At 29.8% G+C, this 26,934-nt stretch overlaps 1 protein-coding gene and 1 long non-coding RNA gene across 2 annotated transcripts; one reads left to right on the top strand and one right to left on the bottom strand.

Moving 5' to 3' along the window:
- Positions 1 to 3,879: 3,879 nt before the first annotated feature.
- Positions 3,880 to 6,992, top strand: LOC115714988 (uncharacterized). Its single transcript, XM_030643768.2, has 4 exons — positions 3,880 to 4,753; positions 5,313 to 5,744; positions 5,895 to 6,204; positions 6,355 to 6,992. Exons 1-4 carry the CDS (start codon positions 4,322 to 4,324, stop codon positions 6,495 to 6,497), a joined length of 1,317 nt encoding a protein of 438 aa, XP_030499628.1. The 5' UTR covers positions 3,880 to 4,321; the 3' UTR covers positions 6,498 to 6,992.
- Positions 6,993 to 21,265: 14,273 nt separating this feature from the next.
- On the bottom strand, positions 21,266 to 24,001 carry LOC115711995 (uncharacterized). Its single transcript, XR_004010774.2, has 2 exons — positions 22,708 to 24,001; positions 21,266 to 21,823 (listed from the first exon to the last, which is right to left on the bottom strand). It is a non-coding gene; the product is annotated as an uncharacterized LOC115711995 (long non-coding RNA).
- Positions 24,002 to 26,934: the final 2,933 nt, after the last annotated feature.

Below are 26,934 nucleotides of genomic sequence, written 5' to 3'. Positions count from 1 at the left end.
AATAGGTCTTTTAGGTTCAAATTTTATATTTTTATCTTTGTAAGGAAAATTAAAAAAAAAAAAAGATAAAAAAAAAAGAAATTCAAAACTTTTTTTTTCAAAAATTCCAACTGAACAAACAATATGCATACTCTTCCTCCTTTGTTCCCAGCCACACTATTTCAGCTCCAAAAAAATTGTCCAAGCTAAGGTTGCAATGTAAATCTTAGCAACAAAGCGATCTAAACCTGACAAATATCCAAACTTAAAAAAAAGACATTACTACCTCCTTTATTCAAAAATATACAATAACAATCCATAAATAATAATTAGAATTCTATTGTGGGGCATAATTTGATCACAACACAATCAAAAGGGGATTTGGTGCTTACCCAAAAACAACTTAAAAGAATCTGACAAAAAATACAATGTACCAATATTTTTAGTGTTTTCTTCATAATGAGGATTGTTTATTATTTTTCAATTAGATCAAGCATAATTCATAAGGTAAATTGGTTAATCTGATGGAATTGATGCAATTAGTTTATAATTGAACAACTACTGATGTATTTCATATCATTTACTGTTTGTTGTCAGGTAGCTTTTATGGATTAAAATAGTTGTTTAGAAATATTAATACCAAATATTGAGAACAAATACAAAAATTTCAGGATATGGAATTTCTACAAATTTTGGTACAAAACAATAGTCATTGAGATGACAACAAGCAGTATGTTGATTATGAATCAAGTGGAGAACTAATATCAAGGGATTGTATTTTTGCTGAACTAGTGCATATAATGATGGAGGAACTACAATGCAATCATGAAACAACTAAAATACAACTGAAATACCAACTGAATGAAGGATGTCAAGTTGCCAACCATTCCAAATCAATGATGACAAAAGTCTGTTGTTTTACATAAAGCTATTAAATAATAAAACTAATTTACACGGTATCTATTGTGTGCGAACACATTCAACAACACAGAAACACAATCTTTTTTCGTAGCTACCCAAACAATAGTGTGCAACAATGTGATAATGACAGAAAGTGACAACAACTCAGTACATACAAATGTGTAGCAACTTGACAACAACACAACAATAAAAACAATTAAACAATATCTACTCCAAGGAGGGATTCATTTTCAAATGATGTTATTTTGGTTGATACGGTACTTTGACAGTAGAATCAATCATAAAGCAACAAGAAAATAACTAAAAGCAAACCTTAAATGAAGCTGAATATTTTGACTTCACTGACTATTTGAGCTTGTTTTTCCAGGCTCTTAATTTACTAATCATGTATATTTCATTATCACATAATAATCTAACATTATCAAATATGAAATTCATAAAAATGATCAAATAACATGTAAAAGATTGGAATTCCTCACATTAGTTGCAGTAGAATTAAATGTCTTCTAACGTTTAATAACTTTAACCCTTAATTCTTGTTATGTAGCAAGATATTGCCAAGTAATGAATCTGGGTCTCTTTCTTAAATTTACAAACGCTTTTTTTACACAATCTTCTACAGAGATCTCAGTACCACCTTGAATAGAGTGGGCTGGTACTCAACACACTATAGGGCCAATTTCCAGAGAGAGTGTAGAGAGAGAATTTGAAAATTCAATAGAGAGAGAGAGAGAGAGAGAGAGAGAGAGAGAGAGAGAGAGAACTTTCTCTAATTAGGACTTTAGTGTTTTCTTCGCTTAAAACAACTTCTCATTCATCAAAGCTCTATCACATTCTGTTTATAAGCTCTCGAATGGACTAGGGTTAGATTAAATCGGCAAGAAAAAAAAATAGTGAGTCCAAAATCATAAGTCTAGGCTGAATTCACTAATGGGCCTTAGGGCTTTGATTTTGGCCATATTATTTAATTAAATGAAACAATCTGATTTTTTTTTTCAAAAATACCCATTATCTAATCCTTTTATTTAAATATTAACTTTATCTATTTAATAATTATTAAATAAAATTATTATTTAAACATATTTTAGTCCCACAAAGTATCTTAATTAATAAATAAACTCTTATGTAATAATGTCCTGCTAGCTTAGGCACATTATTGTATTTTTCTTAATTAATGTGCTAACCTTTGCTAACCAAATGGTTTAGTGTAAAATTGTGTTTAATTTAAAATTTTTAAATAATTATAAACTTCACTAAATAAACATATTCAATTCTAAAATTTTACATATCTCAAGATCACAAATTTATTTTTCAAACTTATACAAAATACCGCGTAACAAAAGTGTCACCCAACGACTATAAAATTGAGCCCATGTTGCCCTAAAAATCTGAACCCTCCAGGTCTAACCATCTAGATATGTACAATCTTCATTGTGCTCTAAACTCACTATTGTTCAACCTTTGCCTTACCTTTATCTATACTTAGAAAATATATTTGTGAGTCGACAGACTCAGTAAAAAAAACATAAAACATAATCATATAATTGACCTATAATTAGGCGCCCGTACACTTAATTGCCATAAGTTTATAATCCGTGTCCAACGCGTATAACTTAGTCTCAAATGTTCTTGACTATAGCATGATTGACCATAATATCAACCTATACCCAGTACTCTAGTCATATTAATGTATAGCATCAATCCATACTATAAATACAAGAGGAAATTACACTTACTATGGGATTTTGCAAGTTCTTATGATAAATATGGCACATTTAAGTTTGACCAATTTATATAGTATTTTTTTATTTTTAGGTCTTTTTATAGTATTTGATATGCCATATATATGTAATTAGGTTTTCAAATCTCATATTTAACATTTTTATTCGTTTAGAAAGTTTTATTTGTCATTGATGCCGGAAAAGTCACCAGAGTTTGCTGTTGGTGCCGGAAAAGTTGTCAGAGTAGCGGTCGGTGACGAAAAAGTCGTCGGAGTTACTGCCGGCGCCGGAAAATTCATCGAAATTGGCATTATCGCTGGAAAAATTACTGAAAAAATCACCAATAAACCAATTTCTTGGTGATTTTTCCTGTGATTTTTCCAGCTACAATACTAATTCTGGCGACTTTTTTGGTGCCGGCAGCAACTCCGGTGACTTTTCCGGCACTGACAGCTACACCGACGACTTTTCTGGTGCCTGCAGCAAACTCCGGTGACTTTTTCGGCACGAGTGACAACTCCGGCGATCACTATAGTTTTATTTGTTTTATTTTTTAAAAAAAATAAATATGAAGGGAATTTTAATATTTTTTATGGTAATTTAATGTTTTTATTTTTTATGAATCTTAAATTCAGATTTCTTTTAATGTTTTATATGTTTTTTTTTAGAAAAAAACTATATTTTTAGTTTGATTGGTTAGATAATGTCATATTTGATGACATTTACTTTTTATATCATATTTATCATAACCTTAATAATTTTTCCCATATTTTTAAAAATAACCCTAACTACAATTAACTATAATACCAAATGCATTAAGTACATGTAAAACTTAAGAAAGATTCACTATAACTTGGGAATTATAACATATCAACTTAGAGTATGTTGTATTAATTGGAAAATAATATAATATACCATAAATAGGCATATACACAAAATTAAACTGCTATTATCCGATCAAATAAACATGTTAAATCAAGTAATTATTTTAAATTACATTCATGTTCATCTAAAATATTACTTTCCAAATGTGCTCTTAAACCAATACATTTGTAAAAGAGGAAGAAGATAAGTAAGACTTCAATTCAAACAAGTTTCCATAGAATGCTTTATTTAGACATTTCTTTATACATAAGTAGAAGAAAAATAAACTTACTTTAGTGATGCTACTTGACAATTGTGGTTTTGTTTGTACTAAGTTGATTAGTTTTTAATAGAAGGAAATATTATTAAACAAAATAGATTTGAAGTGCTGAAGTTAAGTTTAAGATTGTTTATGTTGATGAAAAAGATAGAATAATATTAAACAAAAACAAATATATTTTTATAAGATGAAGCTCACATGTAACGCATCATATAATATATCCGTGAACCTAATGAATCCAACGGTCGACGTTAAAAATTCAAACTTTTTACTGTGTTTTGGTTCTCACAACAACAGCTTAACACTTTTTCTTTATATTATAATCAATATAATAATATAATCAGTCTTGGATCGCATTGATTCTACTCTGGAGAATATCAGTTTGGTTCAGACCAAAAGCTCCTGAAAATGGCTTCGTGGGTTGATCTGATTTGCCACCTTTGTCGTTTCTCAGCTCCCACTTTCGAAAAATAGCTTCAAGATCTCAACTGGGTTGTAGCCATTTCTGCTCCAAAACAACTATATAATCCTTGACCTTGAGGATTGAGCTTAACTAATGGCCGAGCCTCATGTGAAAACAGAGAGCCAAACAATCCAAATCCCTCTTCTAACTTCAAATCAAGAGGAAAGAGAAGGAGAAAACGAGGATTTAAGTGAAGCCCTTGAAGGGTTGGAGAAGTTTCTGGCTTTACTGGGTTTTAATCAGGCTTGTTATCTAAGCCTTGCTCTGTCTTGGACTGTGTTTTTGGTAATTGGGGTTTTGGTTCCGGTCCTTGTGCTTGAATTCTCCGACTGTCCGAGCTGTGAGAAGTATCAGATTAAGAATTTCGAGCTTCAAATCGTGGCCACACAGGCTTGTTTGGCCGCCGTCTCTTTGCTCTGCCTTTCCCACAACCTTCGTAAGTATGGCATACGGAGGTTTCTCTTTGTCGACCGCCATAGTGGCCACATGGTCCGGTTTCGAAAAGATTATGTTAAGCAAATTTCGGTAAGGATCAAAACATCACCAACAACCAAGTGTGTATCTCTATACTCGATCACTTGTTATCTACACATTATGCATGATTATTTTATGAGCCTAAGATTAACACTTTGGTATGACAATTCAACATGATTTGAATTTGGTTTGGTTTGGTTTAAGTTGGATTTGTCTAATTTTGTTCAATTATGAAAATCTTTCATACCAAAACCAAACTTTATTTTTAGATATTGAAAGATCTAATTTTGTTGTTTTCTTATTGTTTTCGTATTGTTTTCTTGTTGTCTGCATTATGCATGGTTCTTTTATGAGTCTAATCTAAGATTAACATTTTGGTATATGATCATTGAATTTGATTTTGTTCGATTTCATGTTGGAATTATCTGATTTTGTTCAATTATATGTCTATGTAAATAAGAATGAGAATTGCCACCACCAATGTTTTCGAGGCCAATGGAACTAATGGTATGAAATATGTACATAAACCAAAACTGGGCATTAAATGTAGATGTTTGAAGATCTAATTTTGCTGTGCTCTTAATTTTTGATTGTGTTATTACTTTGACAGGGATCCTTACGCTTGCTTGTTTTGTGGGCACTTCCATGTTTTATACTAAAGACAGCACGAGAGATTGTTCGAGTGTACTATATAAATCGCGGTTCTTGGTGGGTTTCAACTGCTATTTTATTAGCATTAGTTGTATCCTGGACTTATGTGAGTACAATCTCTCTAACAGCCAGCATTTTGTTTCATTTGATATGCAATTTGCAAGCTATCCACTTTGATGATTATGGGAAGCTCTTGGAAAGAGAATCTGATGTTTTGGTATTTATAGAGGAGCACATTCGTCTGCGTTACCATCTATCTAAGATTAGCCATCGATTTCGGATCTTTCTAGTTCTGCAGTTCCTTGTTGTTACAACAGGCCATGTTGTCACTCTATTCCAAACTACAGGGTATCGCGGAATAGTTACTTTCGTTAATGGAGGTGATTTTGCTGTAAGTTCAATGCCATAAGATTAGAAAGGCACAAGCTTTCTTTGAACATTTCATGCCTTGGTTGATGGCACTAGCATTCAAAAAAATAAAACAAAATTACATCAAGCATGACCCTTTTTTAACTTGTTTATTTCTCCCCCGAAATTCCAGGTCTCCTCAATCGTCCAGGTAGTTGGGATTATTGTTTGCCTGCATGCTGCAACAAGAATTTCCCATAGAGCACAAGGCATAGCATCACTTGCAAGTAGATGGCACGCTTTAGTAACATGCGGTTCTAATGATTCATCTTATCATAGAGCTTCAAACAACAATATGCTAAACATGGAAGCTGTTCAAGCATTGAATTCATTAGATTTAAGTTACTCTGAGAGTGATTTGGAATCATTGGATTATGTTTCAATGCCAACTAATACACAACTAGTTTCTTATTTATCATCATATCACAGGAGACAAGCTTTTGGTAGGGATTCCTATCTTTGCTTCTGTTTCATATCAGCTTCCTTTTCCCATATGTATCTTGTTTATGACTACTAGTGTTTAGTTTAATTTTCATATGAACAATGCTGTGTTGAACTTAACAATTTGTATTTTCTTTATTGGGGTTATGCAGTGATGTATTTGCAAACCAATCCAGGAGGTATTACAATATTTGGATGGACGATTGACCGCGCCCTCATCAACACCATCTTCTTCATTGAACTAACTCTGGTTACCTTTGTGCTGGGAAAGACTATTGCTTTCACATCAAAATAAATAGAGTTTATACATCAACATAGGGCTGCTCAACATGGTCTCTTTTCCAGGCCTGTGTTTGTTACCATCGCCGGACAGTTTACAATGCAGTCAGTCACCTTTATCTGGCTCCATTGCAACACTTTCACCAATCCTAGAGAAACCAACAGAGCGAAGCATTTTGCGCCTATGTTCCTGCAGGAAGTTCTAGCTGGTTTCCTTGGTTCATACGGAGTACCCGGGCTAGTCAGTAAATGGACTCAAAGCTACTAGCATTCCTCCAATCTGTTGGACATCTTATATTATGTGAAGAAAACAAAATGGATTCCACATTATTTATTTCTTGAAAATAGGTTAAAGGCACAAGTTCAATAGTTTTTATAATATGAAAGCTTACAATACAGATAAATTTTGTAGTGTACTCGGTTTAGTGGTTGATTACAATACAGATAATATGAAAGTTATAGATGTAATAATGCAAATGATGAACCTGAACCTAGGACAAATCTGTGTTAAGTACTTGTGAGAGGTGGGAAATGAATTAAAATGGATATTATAATATTGATTAACATAAAGGTTTCGAACAAAAATCGTAAAGATAAAGTGAATATATTGAATTCTGGAGCATTTCGATAAAAGGATGGACTCAATTAGAGTTTAGAAGACTTTAGAAAGTTTTATAATATGCGGGGGAATATGAACGCTAGATGGTTGGAGAAGAGTCTATAAGGTTAACTAAATTGGGTTAAAACATGAATTCCAATCCAATGAGAACTGATCGATTCAATGATAATCGACCGCCAAATATTTAATATTCAATTGTGATCGGATTGGATGTTAGATGGGATGTCTAAAAATTAAATATATCTAACATCCAATCAAACTAATTAGTATTTTCATTTAGTTTGGATGAGTAATTATATTTTGTAATTTGTATTGTTGTAGTAAAATATATATAAAAAATAACATTAATTTTTTTTTTTTTGGATTGGATGGAACCAGTCCAATCTAATACATGCTAGACTTAAAATATTGGGTGGATCCGATCTCATCCAAAAAATACTAGGTCTAATATATTGGGTATATCTAAATTAAACTAATAAATATATATAAAATACTTCCAATGGATAGAACCGATCTAATCCAACATTCAATGGATGTTGGATCGATTAGATGACTGAAATTAATTAGGACTGATTTGGATAGGCCTAAAAATATTGGATGTGATCCAATGAACAACCCTAATCATAGCAGTAAAGAGAAATTAGGGAGAATGGGGCATTCTTTTAATTTTGTGGAATAAGAGCATCTTTTTTTTTTTTTTTTTTTTTTTTTTTTTGTGAAATAAGGGCATTCCTTATATGAGAGCATCTTTTTTTTGGTGGAATGAGGGCAATCCTTCGATGAATGTATCCATTTTTTTTTTTTGGCAGAATGAGGCCATTCCTTTAATGAGGGTATTCATATTTTTTTTAGAATGAGAAAATTCCTTAGATGAGGACATCTATTTTTTTGGCAGAATAAGGAGACATTTCTTGGATAAGAATACACATTTTCATTTATGGAATTAGCGCATTCCATAAGTTAAATAGGGAGAAAAAAAGAGGAGCATACACATCAAAAGAAAGGAAAACATTCCATAAATACTTATCCTTAAAATTTGTTGATCCTTACTAAAAATGTATCGTAATTTTTTCTCTTTGTTTCTTTTTTCTCTCAATTTTTTGAATTTTTTTTTTCAAAGTATCGATTTTTTATCTGTTTTCAACTCCTCCTATATATCGACTCTATTTTCAATTTAATTTATTTTTTCTTTATTAACTTCACTAGTCATGGAGACTAGGCAATTAAAAGAGTAAAGAGAATCTTTTAATTTTGATCTCAATTTGACTTCTTCTTCTTCTTCTTATTATTATTATTATTATATCCATCAACATCACTAATACGAGTGCAATGGTTTTAATTCATTTTAGATAAATTTTATTTTATATACTTTTGAGGGGTTTTTCTTCTTGTATAGTTTTAATTTTGAAATTTTTTTATTTATATTTTTATAATTAATTTTTTATTCACTTATAAAAATAAAAATAACATTACCTCAAAATAAAAATAATATTGGAAAAAATTTTATAAAATAAAAACAATATAATCTCGAAATAAAAACAGTATAATTTCAAACCGAAAATTTGTATAAATATATATAAAAAAAAAGGTATTTTCAGTTTTGTATTTTTAATCAATCTTATTTTCAAAAATACGTTAATATTGAAAACTAACCACAATTAGAATATATTTTGCAAAAATATGTGGTTAGGCTTTCTTCTCTACCTTTAAACGTATATCGTATACTGAACCAAAAAAAGAAAATGAAACAGAGCTCGAAGAAAACCTCCATTAACGCCGTTTTTGGAGCTGCGCCAGTCGATCGACCCGTCTCCAAATCATCGCGTATCCTGAACAAAAAAAGAAGAAAACGAAACAGAGCTCCGTTGCAATCATCTCGAAGTCGTCGAAGCCGTCGAGGTGTGCCGATACCCTTAAAAGAAAGAGCCCGTCGAAGCCGCCGTTGGACGAAATCGCAGAGCTAAATGAACACCATAGGCACCGACATTGCAGAGGAAGAAGAAGATTAAAAACCAGAGTTGGAATTTGATAGTTTGTTTGAAATAGATAAATTAAGGAAGAAGACGTAAAAATGAATTTAAAAAGACAAAATAAAAATATTTATGAAAATAAAGCGTAAAAACGGAAAAGAATTTAAAAAAGGTGTACAATGGGTAATTTCCCTCTAAATATATATATATATATCTATTCTATATAAAGTGTGCCTATATAACTGAAATTCTTGGTTTATGAGAAATTCATAGGTGATTTTTTATTTTTATTTAATAAAATAATAAAATATTATTTATATATAATAAAATAATAATAAAACAAATCTTATTAATATTTGAACTGATATTTAGCATAATTCAACTCTATATATAATCACAACTATAACTCTAGAAATTAAAAATATATATACATAAAATAAATTGAACCTTAAACCACATATACAATTAGTTTGTTGAGAGAGATCAGGAAAAGAACGAATTATATATGGAATTTTTTTTTACCAAATCGTTTAGGTTTCCTCTAGCTATTTATCTTCATTTATATATTTTTTTTCAATCGCAGTCCACTCCCACTATTCAATGAACAGAGCAAGCAAATTCTTATTGTCGTCTAGATGGATGAGTAAATCTGCGAAAAAATTGAGGATCTAACGCAAATTCGTTATGAGAAATTCAAAAAAATCATCCCCCAATTTCAGGTTCTGATCCAATTGGGTCTTCTTTTTATTCGTAAATCATACCCCAATTTTTAAGATTAATTTTTCATTTTCTAACATTTTGGAATTTTTGTCTCCTTATTAAATCTTCTCAAATCTACATTGTTTCTATCAAAATTAATGAGCTCACATCGTTGTTGTGTTATACGGAGACTAAACTATGCCATTTGTTATGTTTAACATTCACATCAAAAAACATGTTGTTATATTCTATATTTGGATTATGTTAAAAATTTGATCTTATGAATACGTTTAATTAGCTTAATGTGTTTTACTATGCAGTATATTCATATACAGTCCTTTTTCTTTTCTATCTTCGAAAGGATTAGTTAATAAATATAATATATAGCTATTTTTTTTTGCAATAATATATAGCTTTTTTTTCACTCTCTCTAATATGAAATAACAAAAAAAAAAAAAAATTGAATTATCCATGCGCGTTGGGTCCACATGAGTCAAAAAAATCATAAAATTATCCTTTACAAAAATATACACTGATATTTTTTAAAAAAATTTTGATGATCTTAAAAAATATTATCAAAATATTATCAAAACAAAAAAAAAAAATTACTTACCCTAATTTCGTTTTATCTTAAGAAAAAAGAAAATTAATTTTCTAATTATTTTTTTTTCACAGGAAAAAATATTTTCGTGTACTGGTGTCCAATTAATGGATTATACTGCAGAGGTGTAGTTTTAAAGAAATAAAATAACTTTACTTATCTTTCATAAGTAAATTTTTTTAATTAAATTAATTATGCACACCATGTCTAATTATCTTAAATGAAAATAAATAACTATTTGCAGGAACACTGCTATAATAGAAACTTTTCATTTTTTTTTCTTTTTTTTATCAATTTTTTTTTCTTTTTGAGTAAAGATAAATATGAAATTTTAATCGCATAGAGTTTTATTTTAATAAAATATATTATTTAAAATAATTTAATAGTATTTTGTTATAGAATACTATCACTTTTTGTTAAACATGGCTTTCACTTTTTGTCGACACTACCATATTCAATTTATTAACTAAAAAATGGACTATCCAGATATATGCGGACCCGGCTAGAATGAAAAATGCAAAATACAAAAATTACACTATTGTCTCTATCGAAGCAAATAAAGATTGAAATCCATCAATTACTATCATTAGTTTTCTTATCTACAATTTTTAGACAAATGTTATCTTCAATTATCAATAATTTAGAGATTGATTTTTAATTTTCTTTTTATCTTACACCCATTTAAGTAATGTTTCTTTAAGTATTGGAGCATCAATTTTTAATTTATTTTTGGATTAACTTAAGAACATATTTAAATCATCAAGCTTTCTTAAACACTAATATATTGCATTCGGTATTCACTTTTATTGACAACATTATAAAATATAATATTTAGATACACATAATAATAATCTCACCTAATAATTAATAATATATTTTTTTTTAATTTTTAATTGTATCACTTTCAAATAACATAGAAAAAAACTAGCATAAATTTAGTATACGTGCCTCGCACGTAGTTTTTTGCTAGTATATATATATATATATATATATATAATGTTGTATATATTTCCTTAGATACATATATTAATTGGTTAATGATTTTTTTTAAGGGAAATTTACAAAAATACTGATTTTTTCCCTATCTTTACAAAAATACTGCCACACGGCAGAAATTTCTTTTTTACTGTCTTGGGCAAAAAAAATTTCTCTTATACTGTAAACACCAAAAAAAGAAAAATGAGGCCTCCATCTTCCACACCCACGGACAGAACCACCACAGGAACACCAGAACAATTAGAAAACAACCATTAATTCCGGTGAGATTGAGAAAAAATAATAAAATCAACGTCAAATAAATAATCAATGCAAAACAACTGTAAAATAACACTAAAACAAATCAAAAAAAAAAGGAAAAATTTCTGAAAAATAGAAGCTATATTTGCAAGCTTAGTTCTGAAAAATCAGAATAAAAAAACACACTAACTCTTATTTTTTAAAAAAACGTGACTAAAAATTTCAAAAACTAAATAAAAAAATAAAAAGAAGATGAAGAAGAAGATATGAACAAGAAAAAAAAAAACTTATATATGAATGGAGAAAGATAGAGAGAACTTGAGGAAGTAAAGAGTGAACAAAAGAAGAAAAAGATGATGATGGGAAGAGAGAATAATGGGGAAGTGGGATTAAAATGAAATGAAAGGGTATTAATATCTAGGGTATCAAATTTTTTATCATCAATTTTTATTAAAAAAAAAACAAAACAAAAAAATCTGTCAAAGTCAAATCACAAATTTATGTCATCTCTAACATATAATACAATTTTATTTAAAAGAAAAAAAAAAAGTTGTCACAACAAAGTCACATCATGTATTTACTAAATTTAAAAAATAATAAAATTTATTTAATAGATGCTAAGTTAACACATACACGGCAACAGTTACAATAACAATAAAAAAAAGGAAAAATTGAGGAATACCTCTTTTCTTTTACAATTAACCAAAAATAGCAGCATATTAAAATAATTTGAAATATACCTGCTTTTATTAGTAATGTACCTAAAATACCCCACATAAGTAAATCTCCTAAAGCTATTCAACAACCACCTCGACAAATGTGATTCAGCATACACCGAGAGTTCACCAACGCCATTGTTTCCCACAACGAGAGTTTACCAATACCATCGTTTTCCTGACTCCTCCGCCACTGCCAGCGGTCGTCCGCCTCCGCCTCCGCCTCCTCGCCACTGTTAGCGTTCGTCTGCCTCCACCTCCTCCGCCACTGCTAGTGTTCGTCCGCCTCTGTTTCCTCCATCACTACCATCAACACTAGACCTCAACAGTTGCAATCTCAACAGTGAGAACTTTCAATATTTTTGGATTAGTTTCAATCTTTCGTCAGGTTTCTCCCTCCCATTCTACTTTCTTATTCTTTGAACTGGCTACGTACATATATATATGAGTTTAAGTGTGTTTGAGAGTATTGTTTTTAGTATTTTTTTTAAGGAAATTTACACTCTTTACTAGCTCTTCCCCATGTATTACAAAAATACTGTGACACGCCCAAATTTACGTTTATACTGTTTTTTTTTTTTATTTTATTTTTAATTTCGGCAGTATACTGCCAAATTGTATATGTTATTGTTTTGCTTTTTTTTATTGATTGGGACATGGGCTCAAGTTATTTATTTAATTTTTTATTTTAATGGATGTAAAAATTATTATTTATTATTTTTAATATTTAATAATTATTATTTTTTGAGATAATTTAATAATTATTATTTTGATAAAAAGGTTGATGGGATGTGTCATAAAAGTGACATGTTTTACTTTTTCTTTTATTTAAATAAATTTAAAAATCACACCCCATGTCTCACTCTTTTTCTTTTATTTAAATAGATTTAAAAATCTCACTCCCATTTCTCACGATTCATCTTCTTCTTCATCTTTATCTTCTAGCTTTTCACATAAATCTCACCCCCATGTTCTAATATTCATCTTCTTCTTCAAGTTTTTTTTTCTTCATCTTTACCGTTGTTTTAGTATTGTTCTACTGTTGTTTTTCATGATTTTTATTTTTTTTCATGTTCAGTTCTTCTTCTTCATCTTCTTTTCTTTTCTTCTTCTTCTTTTTTTTTTGTTTTTAAATTTTTGAAGTTCTTAGTTATGTTTTTTTTTTGAAAATATAAGAGTTAGTCTGGTTTTTTTTTGTTCTAATTTTCTAGAACTTTCTTAAAAATATAGTGCATTTAGTATTGAGGATGTGCACAACATAGTTAATTTTTGATCATTTTTTTCTTTTATTGTTTTATTTGTTTTAGTATTGTTTTACTGTTGTTTTTCATGATTTATTTATTTGATGTCGATTTCACTGCCCTTGCTCCATCTCGCTGGAATTAATAGGTATTTTCTGGGTGTTCTCGTGTTGTTGTGATGGTTCTGTCTGTGAGTGTGGAAGATGGAGGCTATAAATACATTTCTTCTTCGTTCTCTTTGGCTATTTTTGTGGTTTTTTTCTTTTGGTTCTCCTATAAATATATTTGACGAGATCACTCACAAGAGAGTTTTGAGGTGTGTGTTTCTTTTATATTTTTCTAAGTAGTTATATTTGCTTCATTTGTTTTTGTGTTGTTTCAGTGTTGTTTTAGTAGTTTTTTTTATTATAATTTTCTAGGAATAGACTTGCAAATATAGTTGATTTTGCATCTGGTGTTGAGGTTGTGCCGCAGATTGTTTGTTTTTTTTAATCATTTTTTTCTTTTGTTTTGTTTGATTGTTTTAGTGTTGTTTTACCGTTGTTTTGCCATGATTATTTATTGACGTCGATTTTACTGCTTTTGTTCAATCTTGTCGGAATTAATGGTTATTTTCCGGTTGTCTTGGTGTTGTTGTGGTGGTTATGTTTGTGATTGTCAAAGATGGATCCCTCATACTTTTGTTTTGGTATTGACAGTATAAAAGAAAAAAAAAAAAAAGGAGGACAGTATAAATGTTAATTCTGCCGTGTGGCAGTAAAATTGAAAAGTATTACCCCAAATCCAGTATTTTTGTAAAATGCCCATTTTTTTAATAGTTGCTCATGTAATTGATGGCTCTTTTAGATTCATTGTGTTTGTGAGAATTGTTTTTAGTATTTTTTAATAGTTGGTTTAAAATTTATACATAAAAGTATGTTGAAAATGAAATGCATTATAAGTGTTTGTTGAAATGCCCTCTTTCTAATTTTTTCAATAGATTTAGGCTCCTCTTTTATTTTGTTTTGGTGATTATTGTTTCTCTTTTATATGCAGGAATTCTCAGAATTAGAAGGGTGCGGCAGACATTAATAAATATAAGGGTGTGTGACTTTTTGTATTAAGGGGTATTGATTGGGAATAAAATAGTGTATACTATATATAAGAGTCTAAGAAGAATTAGAGGGGTATGTATGGATTGAGTATTTTTGTCTCTTCATCATGGATTTGTGCTACCGTTAGTAATATTTCTTTTCAATAATTGATTCAGGGGATCCAAGGGACATTAGCATCTCCCCAGAGATGTACATGCTCTACAAGCTACTGCTTCAGTTGAGAAACCTTTAGAGCTTTGTTGGTGAATTCATATCCTTTTCTGGAATGTATAGTTTGATGAGAGTTTAGTTGGATCTCCTTTGAGAGCAATCACAGTTATAAATTGATGGTCTAGTGTCCATTCATTTCCTCTTTTTTTTTGTGTCCATTCTCTCTATTTTCAAACACTTGTATTTGGTGTTGTTCAATGTTGAGAGCAATCACTGTTATAGTGTTTTTCATTTTTGAAGTCAATTCTTTTTTGTTGGAAAGAAATTTGAATACAACTTTTTAGTTTTTACAAATAATTTATCCTTAAAGAATAAAAGTGCATAATTTTTTGGTTGAAGATGTTTATATTGTTGTTGAATGTAGTTTATAGTGATAAATATAAATAAAAATTATATTGTGAATTATTTGTTCAAGTGGTAGTTTAGAGGTGGTCACTCTTAAATATTTGTATTATAATTCTGATATCTCTGCAATTTTTGACGTAGCTGCTATATTATAGACACATAGTGATACTTGCTTCCATAATTCTCTCAGCTCTACCTGGACTCATCAACCTCAACGCAGCCTACCATATTTGGAAGCTTGATAAGGTTGACTTTCTAGCTTGTATTGGTGCCTTTTTTGTAATTTCTAGGGTGTGCAAAAGACACAAACATTTTATACATATGATTTTTATTAAAAGTAACCATATATATAGCTAATATGATAAAGTTAGTACTCTCCCTGTGTTATAGGTATACACACCTATATATATAGCATTTTCTTTTTCTTTTTCTTGATGTAATTAATCAGATACAGTTATTCTAAAAGCTAATTTTTGGAGTAAATTTTTGAAAAGTAATCATGTCAATAACTTTTAATCTAATATGTGAGCAATAGGCAAAAGAATGGAAATCGTTAGCCTAATTGATTTTATATTTGTAATATTGTAGAAGAAGAATCAAGGATGTTGGACATAGTTTTTAATGAAAGATAGAATGCAAACAACAAAGATATTTATCTTGAAATCAAACTCGTAATGGTGCATAAAGATATAAAATTCTTAGATTTGGTAGATAAGATACACGACTTTCTCAATTTGAATCAAAATTTGATTTCGATCAACATTCTATTTGATGTGAATATGGGTACTGTAGCGGTGAAAAAGTTGTTTAATATTTACAACATGTTTGAGAAGTCCAATATGCAAGTCACACTATCAGTAATGAACCCAATATTATTAGGCCCAATATGGTAGCCAGACAAACTCACTAGGCCTTGAAATAGACAAACGGGTGAGCTTATGGGCCATGAGCCATTTCACCCCGCAACTTGGTCTGAGTCCGGCCAATTAGCCAAACGGGTGGAACCAAGTAGATATTGAACCAGTCAGAAAGATGGTTACCACTCCTATAAAATGAGAGAAGCGACCAACTTGAACGAGTCCAATGGGTCACGTGGATGGAGAGCAACAGTACTGAGGGAACACGGTAAAAGAAACCATACAGTAGATGCAGGGCATCAAAGATTTGACACTCACACTACTCACTCAAGCAGACAATCGTCCTTTCTAAACTTTTCTCTTAAGCCTCACCACCATAGTTGTTCCTTTGGTCCGTCTATCTGCTTGTCCACTCATCTGTCTGACTACCATTTACATTTTATTTATTTTTCGTTATTGTTATTTTTTATTAAAATCGTACTGACTTCAGCATCGGAGTCCCTTTGGCTGACATCCCACCTGTGCCTTAAAAGGGAAATTTGATTTTCTATACTTAAAAACCTTAAAAAAAAAAAATTTAAAAAAAATACATTTTACACTACAAAAAATATGACTCTTTTTTTAAAACCCCAAAAATACCCCCTCATAACTCAAACCCTTTCTCTCTCCTCCCTCAAACTCTCTGCATCTCTCTCTCGCACACTCTCGGACCACCACGGCTGACCGCACCACCAGCCCCCACGATCAACCCACGGCAGCCATCACCCTCACCCACGAAAACCCCAACCCCAACGACCCTCACCCACGCTCAACCCTCGGCACCCACGAAAACCCCAACCCCCGCTCAACCCACGGCACCCACGAACCCCAGCCCCAACCCCAACGACGGTCGAAGCCCCATCCCCCTTCTCCACCGCGTACGACTGAAGCCCCAGCCCCCCTCTCCACCGCGTACGACCCAGCCCCACTCTCTCTCTTCCTCTCTCTGTAATCGAATGGAAAAAAAGGCACTGGTCCGATGGTCGGACCATGGGGTCCGATTGGTCGGACCCCATGGTCCGACCATCGGACCTGGGCCTTTTTTTTTTGTCATTCGTTTTCAGAGAGAGGAAGAGAGAGAGTATTTGAGTTATGAGGGGGTATTTTTAGAATTTTGAAAAAAGTGTCATATTTTTTGTAGTGTAAAATGTATTGGTTTAAAAAAAATAAGTTTTTTAAGTATAGAAAATAAAATTTTCCCCTTAAAATAAGACAGTCATTTACCTTATTTAAGGCAGAAAATTTACTTAATAAGGTGTGTCATTTATCTTATTTTAAGGCAAGGTATTTACTTTAATAAGATATGTTGTTTACCTTAATGAGATATGTTGTTTACCTTATTTTAAGGTAGTGGTTTACTTTTTACTGATAAACTTGTTTTGGTGTATCTTATTCGAGGTACTGTGTTTACCTAAATAAGGCGTTTTGTTTATCTTATTTAAGGCAAAAAGCTTATTTGAGACACTGTATTTATACAATAATGTGGGTCATTTACTTTATTTAAGGCATAAAGTTTACCTAAATAAGGCATGTTATTTATCTTGTTTTAAGGTAGTTGTTTACCTTTTTAATGATAAATTATATTTTATTTTATCTTATTTGAGACATAGTACTTAGCAAAATAAGACGAGTCATTTACTTTATTTAAGGTAGAAAATTTGCTTAATAAGGTGTGTCATTTATCTTATTTTAAGGCAAGGTATTTACTTTAATAAGATATGTTGTTTACCTTAATGAGATATGTTGTTTACCTTATTTTAAAGTAATGGTTTACCTTTTACTGATAAACTTGTTTTGGTGTATCTTATTCGAGGTACCGTGTTTACCTAAATAAGGTGTGTTGTTTACCTTATTTAAGGCAAAACGCTTATTTGAGGCACGGTATTTATACAATAATGTGGGTCGTTTACCTTATCTAAGGCATAAAGTTTACCTAAATAAAGCATGTTATTTATCTTATTTTAAGGTAGCGGTTTACCTTTTAAATGATAAATTATATTTTATTTTACCTTATTTGAGACATTGTACTTAGCAAAATAAGACGAGTCATTTACTTTATTTAAGGCATAAAATTTGCTTAATAAGGTGTATCATTTATCTTATTTTAAGATAAGGTATTTACTATAATAAGATATGTTGTTTACCTTATTTTAAGGTAGTTGTTTACCTTATTTTAAGGTAGTGGTTTACCGTTCACTGATAAACTTGTTTTGTTGTATCTTATTCGAGGTACCGTGTTTACCTAAATAAGGCGTGTTGTTTACCTTATTTAAGGCAAAAAGCTTGCTTAATAAAACGAGTCATTTACCTTATTTTATGGTAATGATTTTTATATTTAATGATTATTTTAGTTTATCTTATTTAAGTCGCGTAGTTTACGTAAATAAGACATGTCGTTTACTTTATTTTACGGTAATCATTTACTTTTTTAATGATAAATTATGTTTTAGTTTATCTTATTTGAGGCACGGTGTTTGTTCAATATGGTGGGTCGTTTACCTTATTTAAGCAGGGAATTTTCCTAAATAAGACATGTTATTTATCTTATTTTAAGGTAGCAGCTTACCTTTTTAAAGATAAATTATGTGTTATTTACCTTATTTGAGACATGGTTCTTACAAAATAAGGCGAGTCATTTACTTTATTTAAAGCAGGAAGTTTACCTAAATATGGTGTCTCGTTTACCTTATTTAAAGAATGAAGATTTCATAATAATGCATGTTATTTATCTTATTTTAAGGTTGGATCTTTACATAAATAAAGTGTGTCGTTTACCTTATTTTAAGGCTGGGTGTTTACATAAATAAGGCGTGTCATTTATCTTATTTTAAGGTTGTAGTTTAAGTTTTTAATGATAAATTATATTTTTATTTACCTTATTTGAGGCACAGTGTTTATCTAAATAAGGTGTGTCCTTTAACTTATTTAAAACATGTCGTTTACCTTACTTTAACGTAGGGTATTTACCTAAAAAAATATATTTTTTACATTATTTTAAGGTAGTAATTTATCTAATAAAGCCTTAATAATGATGAATTACATTATGATTTATCTTATTTGAGGCACAATGTTTATCTAAATAAGACGTGTTGTTTACCTTGGTAGGAAATTTACCTAGGGCGCGTTTGGAAAGCCACCTGAGAATTGGAATTGGATGTAATTGGAGGTAATTAAACAGTTTGACGTGTTTGTGTGGCCACGTAATTACATAGTAACTGTGTAATTAGAGGTAATTGGGAGGCCTCAATTACTCTCTCCAATTCTCATACCCCCCCCCCCCCCCCATGAGAATTGGGTGTAATTACACTGTGTAATTACATACCAAAAATAAATTTAAATTATTTTAATTAATTGATATGATATTTTAATTATTTTTAATGTATTGACTTTTCCTTTTTCTATCAATCATCAAAAAATAAGGTTGGATTGTATTAGCATGTTGTGTACTTCACAACTTTATTCGCAAGTGGAATTGGGATGATGAATTTTTCGAAGAGGACATGAAAAATGAAATAGGAAATTGTGAAAGTTTGAACAATATTGATTTTGATTCAGATTCAGATGAAGAACTTGATGACGGGCCAACAGATGATGACAAGCAATATATATTTAATTTTAGATATATAATAGCTCAAAATATATGGAACGCAAGAGCAATTATATAGTCTTAAAAAAAATTATTTTAAATATTTGCTACTAAATTGTTATAGTTTTGACTTTATTTTATGAAGAGATTATTATTTATGTATATATTATTAATTGATGAAATTTATTTTTAAATATTATAATATTAATTTACTGTGTAATTACTAACTATCATGCCAAACATGATATTAGGAATTCATATGTAATTACCACTTCACATCCAAACACACCTTGTATTTTAAAATGTAATGTAATTACTATACAGTGTAATTACTACCCTAGTAATTACACTGCATAGTAATTACACAGTTGTTTCCAAACAGACCCCTAGTAAGGCATGTCGTTTACCTTAATTTAAGATTATGTGTTTACCTAAATAAAACATGTTGTTTATCTTATTTTAAGGTAGTGGGTTTACCTTTTTAATGATAAATTATGTTCTAATTTATATTATTTAAGGCATGGTATTTACCTAAATAAATTGTGTAATTTACTTTATTTAAGGTAGGAAACTTGCCTAATAAGGTGTCGTTTACCATATTTTATAGTAGCAATTTACATTTTTAATGATAAATTATATTTTAATTTATCTTATTTATGGCACAAATTTGCCTAATTATAAATTGGTTTACAATATTTGAGGCACGATATTTACACAATAAGATGTTGTTTACTTTATTCAAGGCATAAAATTTACTTAATAAGATGTATCGTTTACCTATTTAATAATAAATTGTGTTTAAACTTTAATTAAGACACGAAATTTATCTAATAAAGCCTTAATAATGATAAAATATGTTTTGATTTACTTTATTTGAAGCATAATGTTTACCTAAATAAGACGTGTTGTTTACCTTGTTAGAAAATTTGCTTAATAAGACATGTCATTTACCTTAATTTAAGGTAATGTGTTTACCTAAATAAAATCAAATACATACAAATTTATAATACTAAAATATGGTCAGCCAATAAGAGAGATGACTACAATTGTAAAACTACAGAATTATGAATAAGTTGCTTGTATAATAAATCTAATGATAATTGGTAATAAAATATTCTAGAGACAACAAATGTAAAGGGACAAGTTTAGTAGTATATTATGATCCTTGATTTATTTAGTGAAATATGTTGATTCTCTTTGGTTTGGTTTACTATTTTCCAATTATACACATTAATTATATATGTTTTTAGCACTCATTTTAGCATAAGTTCGTATTTGTTTCTATTGAAGTTTCAACCAATTGTGTACAATTTTATGGACAAGCACAATTGATGTGCACAAAATTTTGTGTACAAAGCTCTTGGAGTTTTCTAAGAAAGTATTACAAGGATAATTAATTAAAGCTTACAGACATGTAGATAATTACCAGCGTATGGTTTAATTATTTGTGTAGAGCTAAAAAAATGTCAAATATTTTTACTAATTGACTTTCAATACACATATTTTATGTTTTTATCAGTCAAGATGATCAAGTTAATTCAACATGCCAATATGGATCTCAAAATTTTCGGTAGAGCTAAAAAGAGTGATTATGCCAATCTTAAGATATTACAAAAAAGAAAACCAGAGTCAGTGGACTTGGTTTTTCGTTAGTTAACTCCAAATCGCTTTCAAGCGTACAATAAATAGATAAATTAGCTAGAATCTACACATTAATCCTTGTTTTATCGAACCCCACACCATATAATGATCAATCTTTAAGGTCATATAATCATGATATTTGTTCTATGCTAAAAAAGTTTTCTCTCATTATCATACTTAATGGCCATAAAAATGGAGCACAACAAAACTTGGATAGAACAAACACTGTAGTGCCGTCCCAGCCCCAGCCGTAGATATAGTCACCATCACTTGAGTATCCACAATCAATGTCATCACCACAATGCAAGATAGAATTGAGACAAGTAAAGGAGCATAAAGCATGGCCTTCCCCTAAAAACCCCTGATTATGATCAGCAATAACAATACAGAGAATAAGTCCACTTCACAAAATTAGTCTGAATTCTTCTTTGGTAGTAGGCTCGGCTGAATCTTGGCCCCCAACAACCACAATTGTTATTCTCTCCATGCTGCAAACAAAAGGAATGATACCGAATCAACTAATAATAATGATCTAATTATTTTAATAATAAGAAACCTTAACTGACATATGACAAAAACCAATGAGCACAAATATATTTTGTTATTTAACCTCTTTACTTAATTAGCTTCACTAGCAATACCTAAAACAAATAAGAAATTAGCCCCAGGTATCAAAAATATTGTAAGAAATTATCATTACCAAGACATAATAAGAAAAATCAATAATAGAGTAATTATAACAACAATCATTTTAGACAATCCAAAAAGTGAATGCTTAGAACACTCACTATGGATCTTTAGGTTGTTAATCATTATAAAAAGTAATCAAAGTGATAGGGAATTTTTTTTTTTGAAAGAGAAGTGATAGGGAATTAGTAAGAGCTCATGTGACAGACTTATAAGCCAACTAAAATTTTCAATTAACACCCAAAATCGACCATTCACTAATTATCCTAGACAAGACAACTATTGTTAATACATATTACATCCTTCACTAATTAGTAGGTCCCTAATACTAGCAACAATTTCCAATTAAATAATACAAGAACAGAACAACATATGAGATAACAATGAAAAAAATAAAATCTCAAAAAGAAAAAAAAAATAACATAAATCAACAATCTAACAATCAAATATTATACTAGCTTGTTTAGAAATAAACCATGAACCATCACAACTATGTGAGATCCAAATCAAGCTAACTAAACAGGCCAAAAATAAAAAGAAAATGGAAATTCATTCAAAACATAAACTAACAATAAATTAATGTAAGATAATAAAGAACTCAAATGTCTATGGGGTCTTCAAACCTCAATCCTATACCCTACAGATAGCATAAATAAACTAGGTCGAGGCTCAATGGAGAGGATACCAGAAAAATTGACATGGCAGACTGAGTTGAGCCACCGTTCCTCTACGAGATGAGTGTGGTGATTGAATATTGGTGTACACCTGAGATGTACACCACAGACTGGCCAAAATCGTTGATCGCACACAAGAGGAGCCGAGGAGTAGTGATCGTGTTTCTGGAGAAGAAGTAATTGAATATATTTTTTCATTTAACCTAAATAAAGGGTATAAAGGGAACAATACCTATAAATGTGGGTATAAATGAATGAATAAAAAAAAGAAGGTAAAAATTAAAATGGTTTAGTTAAAAGGGGCATACAATGTAATTTCCCCTAAAAAAAAACACTATAAAAGTAAACATTGCCGTGTAACAGTAAAAAAGAAAAAAAAAATGACAAAAAACAATATCCAGTGTAAATTTCCCTTTTTTTCATTTATAATTTTTTACTTACACATAATAATAATACATAAACATGACAAATAATGATTAAGTACTTACAAAAATTTTAAAATTCAAACAAACATATATTTTTACTGTTAAATTTTTTAAAAATTTCATATTTATTTACAATTGAAAGTTAAATATTTACATCAAAAATTACTTATGTGTATGAATTACTGTAACAGTGTTTGCGATGCAGGTGGTGCAGATTATAATATTTTTTTCAAACTAAACTATATATGTAATTTTTTTAATTTCTCAAACCGCAACCGCACAACGAGATCTTAAAACCACAAAAACTATTCCGCAGAAATATGATGTGTTACAGTTTGAGCGATTTACATTATCATCATTATCAAATATTATAATAAAAATTTGAAAATCAATCTATAAAGTTTTAAACAATACAAAAAAAAAATCTTATTAAAAGTTTTAACATCATAACATATATACTAATCATCTAATCATTATATGGAATTATCTCTACAAAAATAATGTAGTGTATACATATATTACACATATTTATTTTTACATAAAAAACAAAAATCATATTATAAAAATTGATAACTAGTTATCGGGTAAGAATCGATCGGTTTGGTCGATTTTTTTCTATATAAAAATCTAGAATTCGATTTTGGGTCTGGATTGGTACACTTCGAAAACCGACCGACCAATCCAAAACATTTTTTTTTAAAAAAATATGATCAAATTTATTCTATAAACACATTATTCTATATTTTACAACTACAAAAGTACAAATTAATTATTTAAAAATTCATTATTTTATTCTTTTAACTTTAATATTTAATAAAATAATAATATATTATTAGTAAAAAAAAACTTAATAAATTAATATATATATATATATAAAGGTTGATTTTCGTTTGTTCAGTCGATTTATTATCGAAAAAAAGTCGACTGTTCAATGTCAGTTTTAACCGTTAGCAGTTTTTTCAGTTTTCAATTCCGTCAATTTCAGTTCCAACAGTGTTCGGTAGGTCAATTTAAACGAATTTTTCAATTTTTTGGATTTTATACTTAGCCCTATTAACAACTTTATAATATATAATGTGGTGCAATTTGAACCATAATTACTAAATTCAAAACTAAAACTGCACCGCAAAAAATTTTAAATTGCATTTTTGTTATGTAGCGTGGCATAGTTCAAACAATTCGTACAATATGAGCAATTTAATGAACACCCTATGAATTTGGCATGTTTGGTTTGTTAAAATCGACATTGTAATAGAATTAGGATTACAATTCCAGTGTTTGGCTTACCTTTAAACTCTAGCAATGACATTCCATTATAATCACTATTAGATCACTGAAAAGTGATTACACTCCACCTCATGAATGATCATTATAATTACTTAAAATAACTATCTTACCCTTTTTTCTTATTAAAGTAGGAATAATTTTATCAATTGACTATCTAATCCAATAATCATCCCAACAAATCAAACATAGCAATCAATTCCTATTCCATTACATTACTATTACCATTATAATTACCATTCCATTCCACCAAATCAAACACCACTTAAGAAAATTTAAATTTTTATGTTTAATTTTACTATCTAGTTAAAAGAAATCATTCCACGTCAAAATAAAAAAAAAAATTAATTTCGCATGAGATAATTTAATTGGTTCTATCAAACCAAGAAATAAGTAAAAAAAAATGAGTTTAAGAAAGATATTAAATATAACATATTTTTGATGTAGTTTAAAAAAATTAATTGAATAATAAATTTAAACACAAAATCTGTTTTTTCTTTTACTATCGATTAGATTAAAACTTATTGTCATGAATTAATATTTAATTATAATTATCTTTTAAAAGTTATACATTAAAAAATAATCTATATAAAAATATGGGTAAGAGACCTTCGAAGCCCGCTCTTAAAAATGGCAACGTACTGAAAATGACAAAGGCTATATTTTGTTACCTCGATTACTTTTTAAGTCGTATTACTTTTTTATAAATAAATAAGACCTTTCTCAAAAAAATAATAAAAGAAATTGGCAACTAACTAATACAATCATTGATTGGACCTTTAAACGAGACATAATACAAACTCTGCAAGCCACCACACCACACCCATATCTCAACGATTCCAAAAGTACTATTTAGTTTCACTATTTACAAAATCTAACAAAATAATAAAAGATTAGCAATAACAAACAGGGTGATATAACAAGTTTCTTTCTTTTTCTTTTTTATTTACAGATATAATAAGTTAGTGAGTTAAATCTTTGACGCACACAAAAGGACTCATAAACTAAACTCAACTCAACTCACCTGCAAGGTGAAGGGGCTTGTTAGAAATTGTGTACCTGTGGGATGATTTTCAAAGAATATTACTCTACAGCAAATGTTCCTCTATAATTTTTTAACAGCCACCACACCAGTATAGGTTTCTTTCTCATTGCTAACATGGTAAGCGAATGGGAAGTATGACATTATATTCAACCCATTCTTCCAGCCATGCCGCCTATAATACAATCATACCAAATGTAAGCAAATGTGCTACAAAACAAAACAAAAAAAGAAAAACATGACACCACCACAAAATCATTCCCCCTCCCAACTTTCACAATTATTACGCCAAAGATTAAAATTTCAATCTTAAGTTCAAGCAAAATAAACTGATAACCGTCTTCTGTCTTCTATATAAGGCTAAATCATGATTAAAATTTAAGGGATTGAAGCTATCACAATTTGCCTGGTATAGATTCACAGTAATTAGGACAACAATCCATACAAATCAATTATTCTATCACCCATGGATGAATAGAAACGAGAATCCTACAGTATTCAAACAGCACACTATTATCAAATGTACACAAGCTAGTTTTACTCTTCATTTCAACATAGTGTTATCTTAACAATAAATAAACTGAAAATTAAGCAAGGCCACAACTTTTTCATCTCAGTTACATCTATCAATGAACAATTAAAACATTTAGCGTGAGACTAAAAGAACAATTCATCTTTTGAAATATTGTCCAAAGTCATATTCTTTGCAAGATAACAAAACTAAAAACTCTGCAATTGTTATATTTACAAGAAAGAAATAGGAGGAAAGAGAGAGATTTATGGACAAGAATATTAATTAACCTATTATAACAAACCAGAGTTTGTAAAGTACCTCTAGTGAGTCTGAAGGAACAACTAATTGAAGTTTTCTATATTCCGAAAAGTGCAGGTAACCTCCTCAACCTGCTTGCTTTGATACTGCAGTGATATTTGCAGACAAATGTCATGAAAAATTCTGGGGCTAGCGTGAAAGCTTTAATTGCTCACAACCACCAACGGAATGGATGGGGAAAAGGGGGAAAAAACATATAAAATTAATTATCAATAAGATGATGACCATGGAAATGGACAAAGCCAAAGAACATCTCACAATCGGATACAAAGAGGTAATATTACTGATCCCTAAATTAACAAAAGAATCACCAAACTGAAGCACGGCTGTCACAGAAGAAAACAAATATCATATCTACTCCAATCAAGGTAAATACCACATCATTGCAATGAAGAGGGAGGGAAACCTAATGCTTAAAAAAAAGGAAAATTTTAAAAAGAAATTGTGACTGTATTAATCCATTACCATTGACCTATTTAAGTAATTTATCATGGCCTGCCTAAAGTCAATGATCAGTTAGCTAAATGTTAGAAAAGAAAATGAAAAATATTATAACCAAAAACAGTAGAACCTCCAAGTATTCAACCTTGCAATAAAAACCGAAAAAACAATATTTTGATTTATCAATGACAGACTGCCTATTAATTGTGTGAGG

Source organism: Cannabis sativa, chromosome 4, assembly GCF_029168945.1.
Source record: "Cannabis sativa cultivar Pink pepper isolate KNU-18-1 chromosome 4, ASM2916894v1, whole genome shotgun sequence".
NCBI classification, from domain to species: Eukaryota; Viridiplantae; Streptophyta; class Magnoliopsida; order Rosales; family Cannabaceae; genus Cannabis; species Cannabis sativa.
The sequence above is the reverse complement of the archived record's forward strand: the minus strand, read 5'-3'. Positions and strand labels throughout refer to the sequence as shown.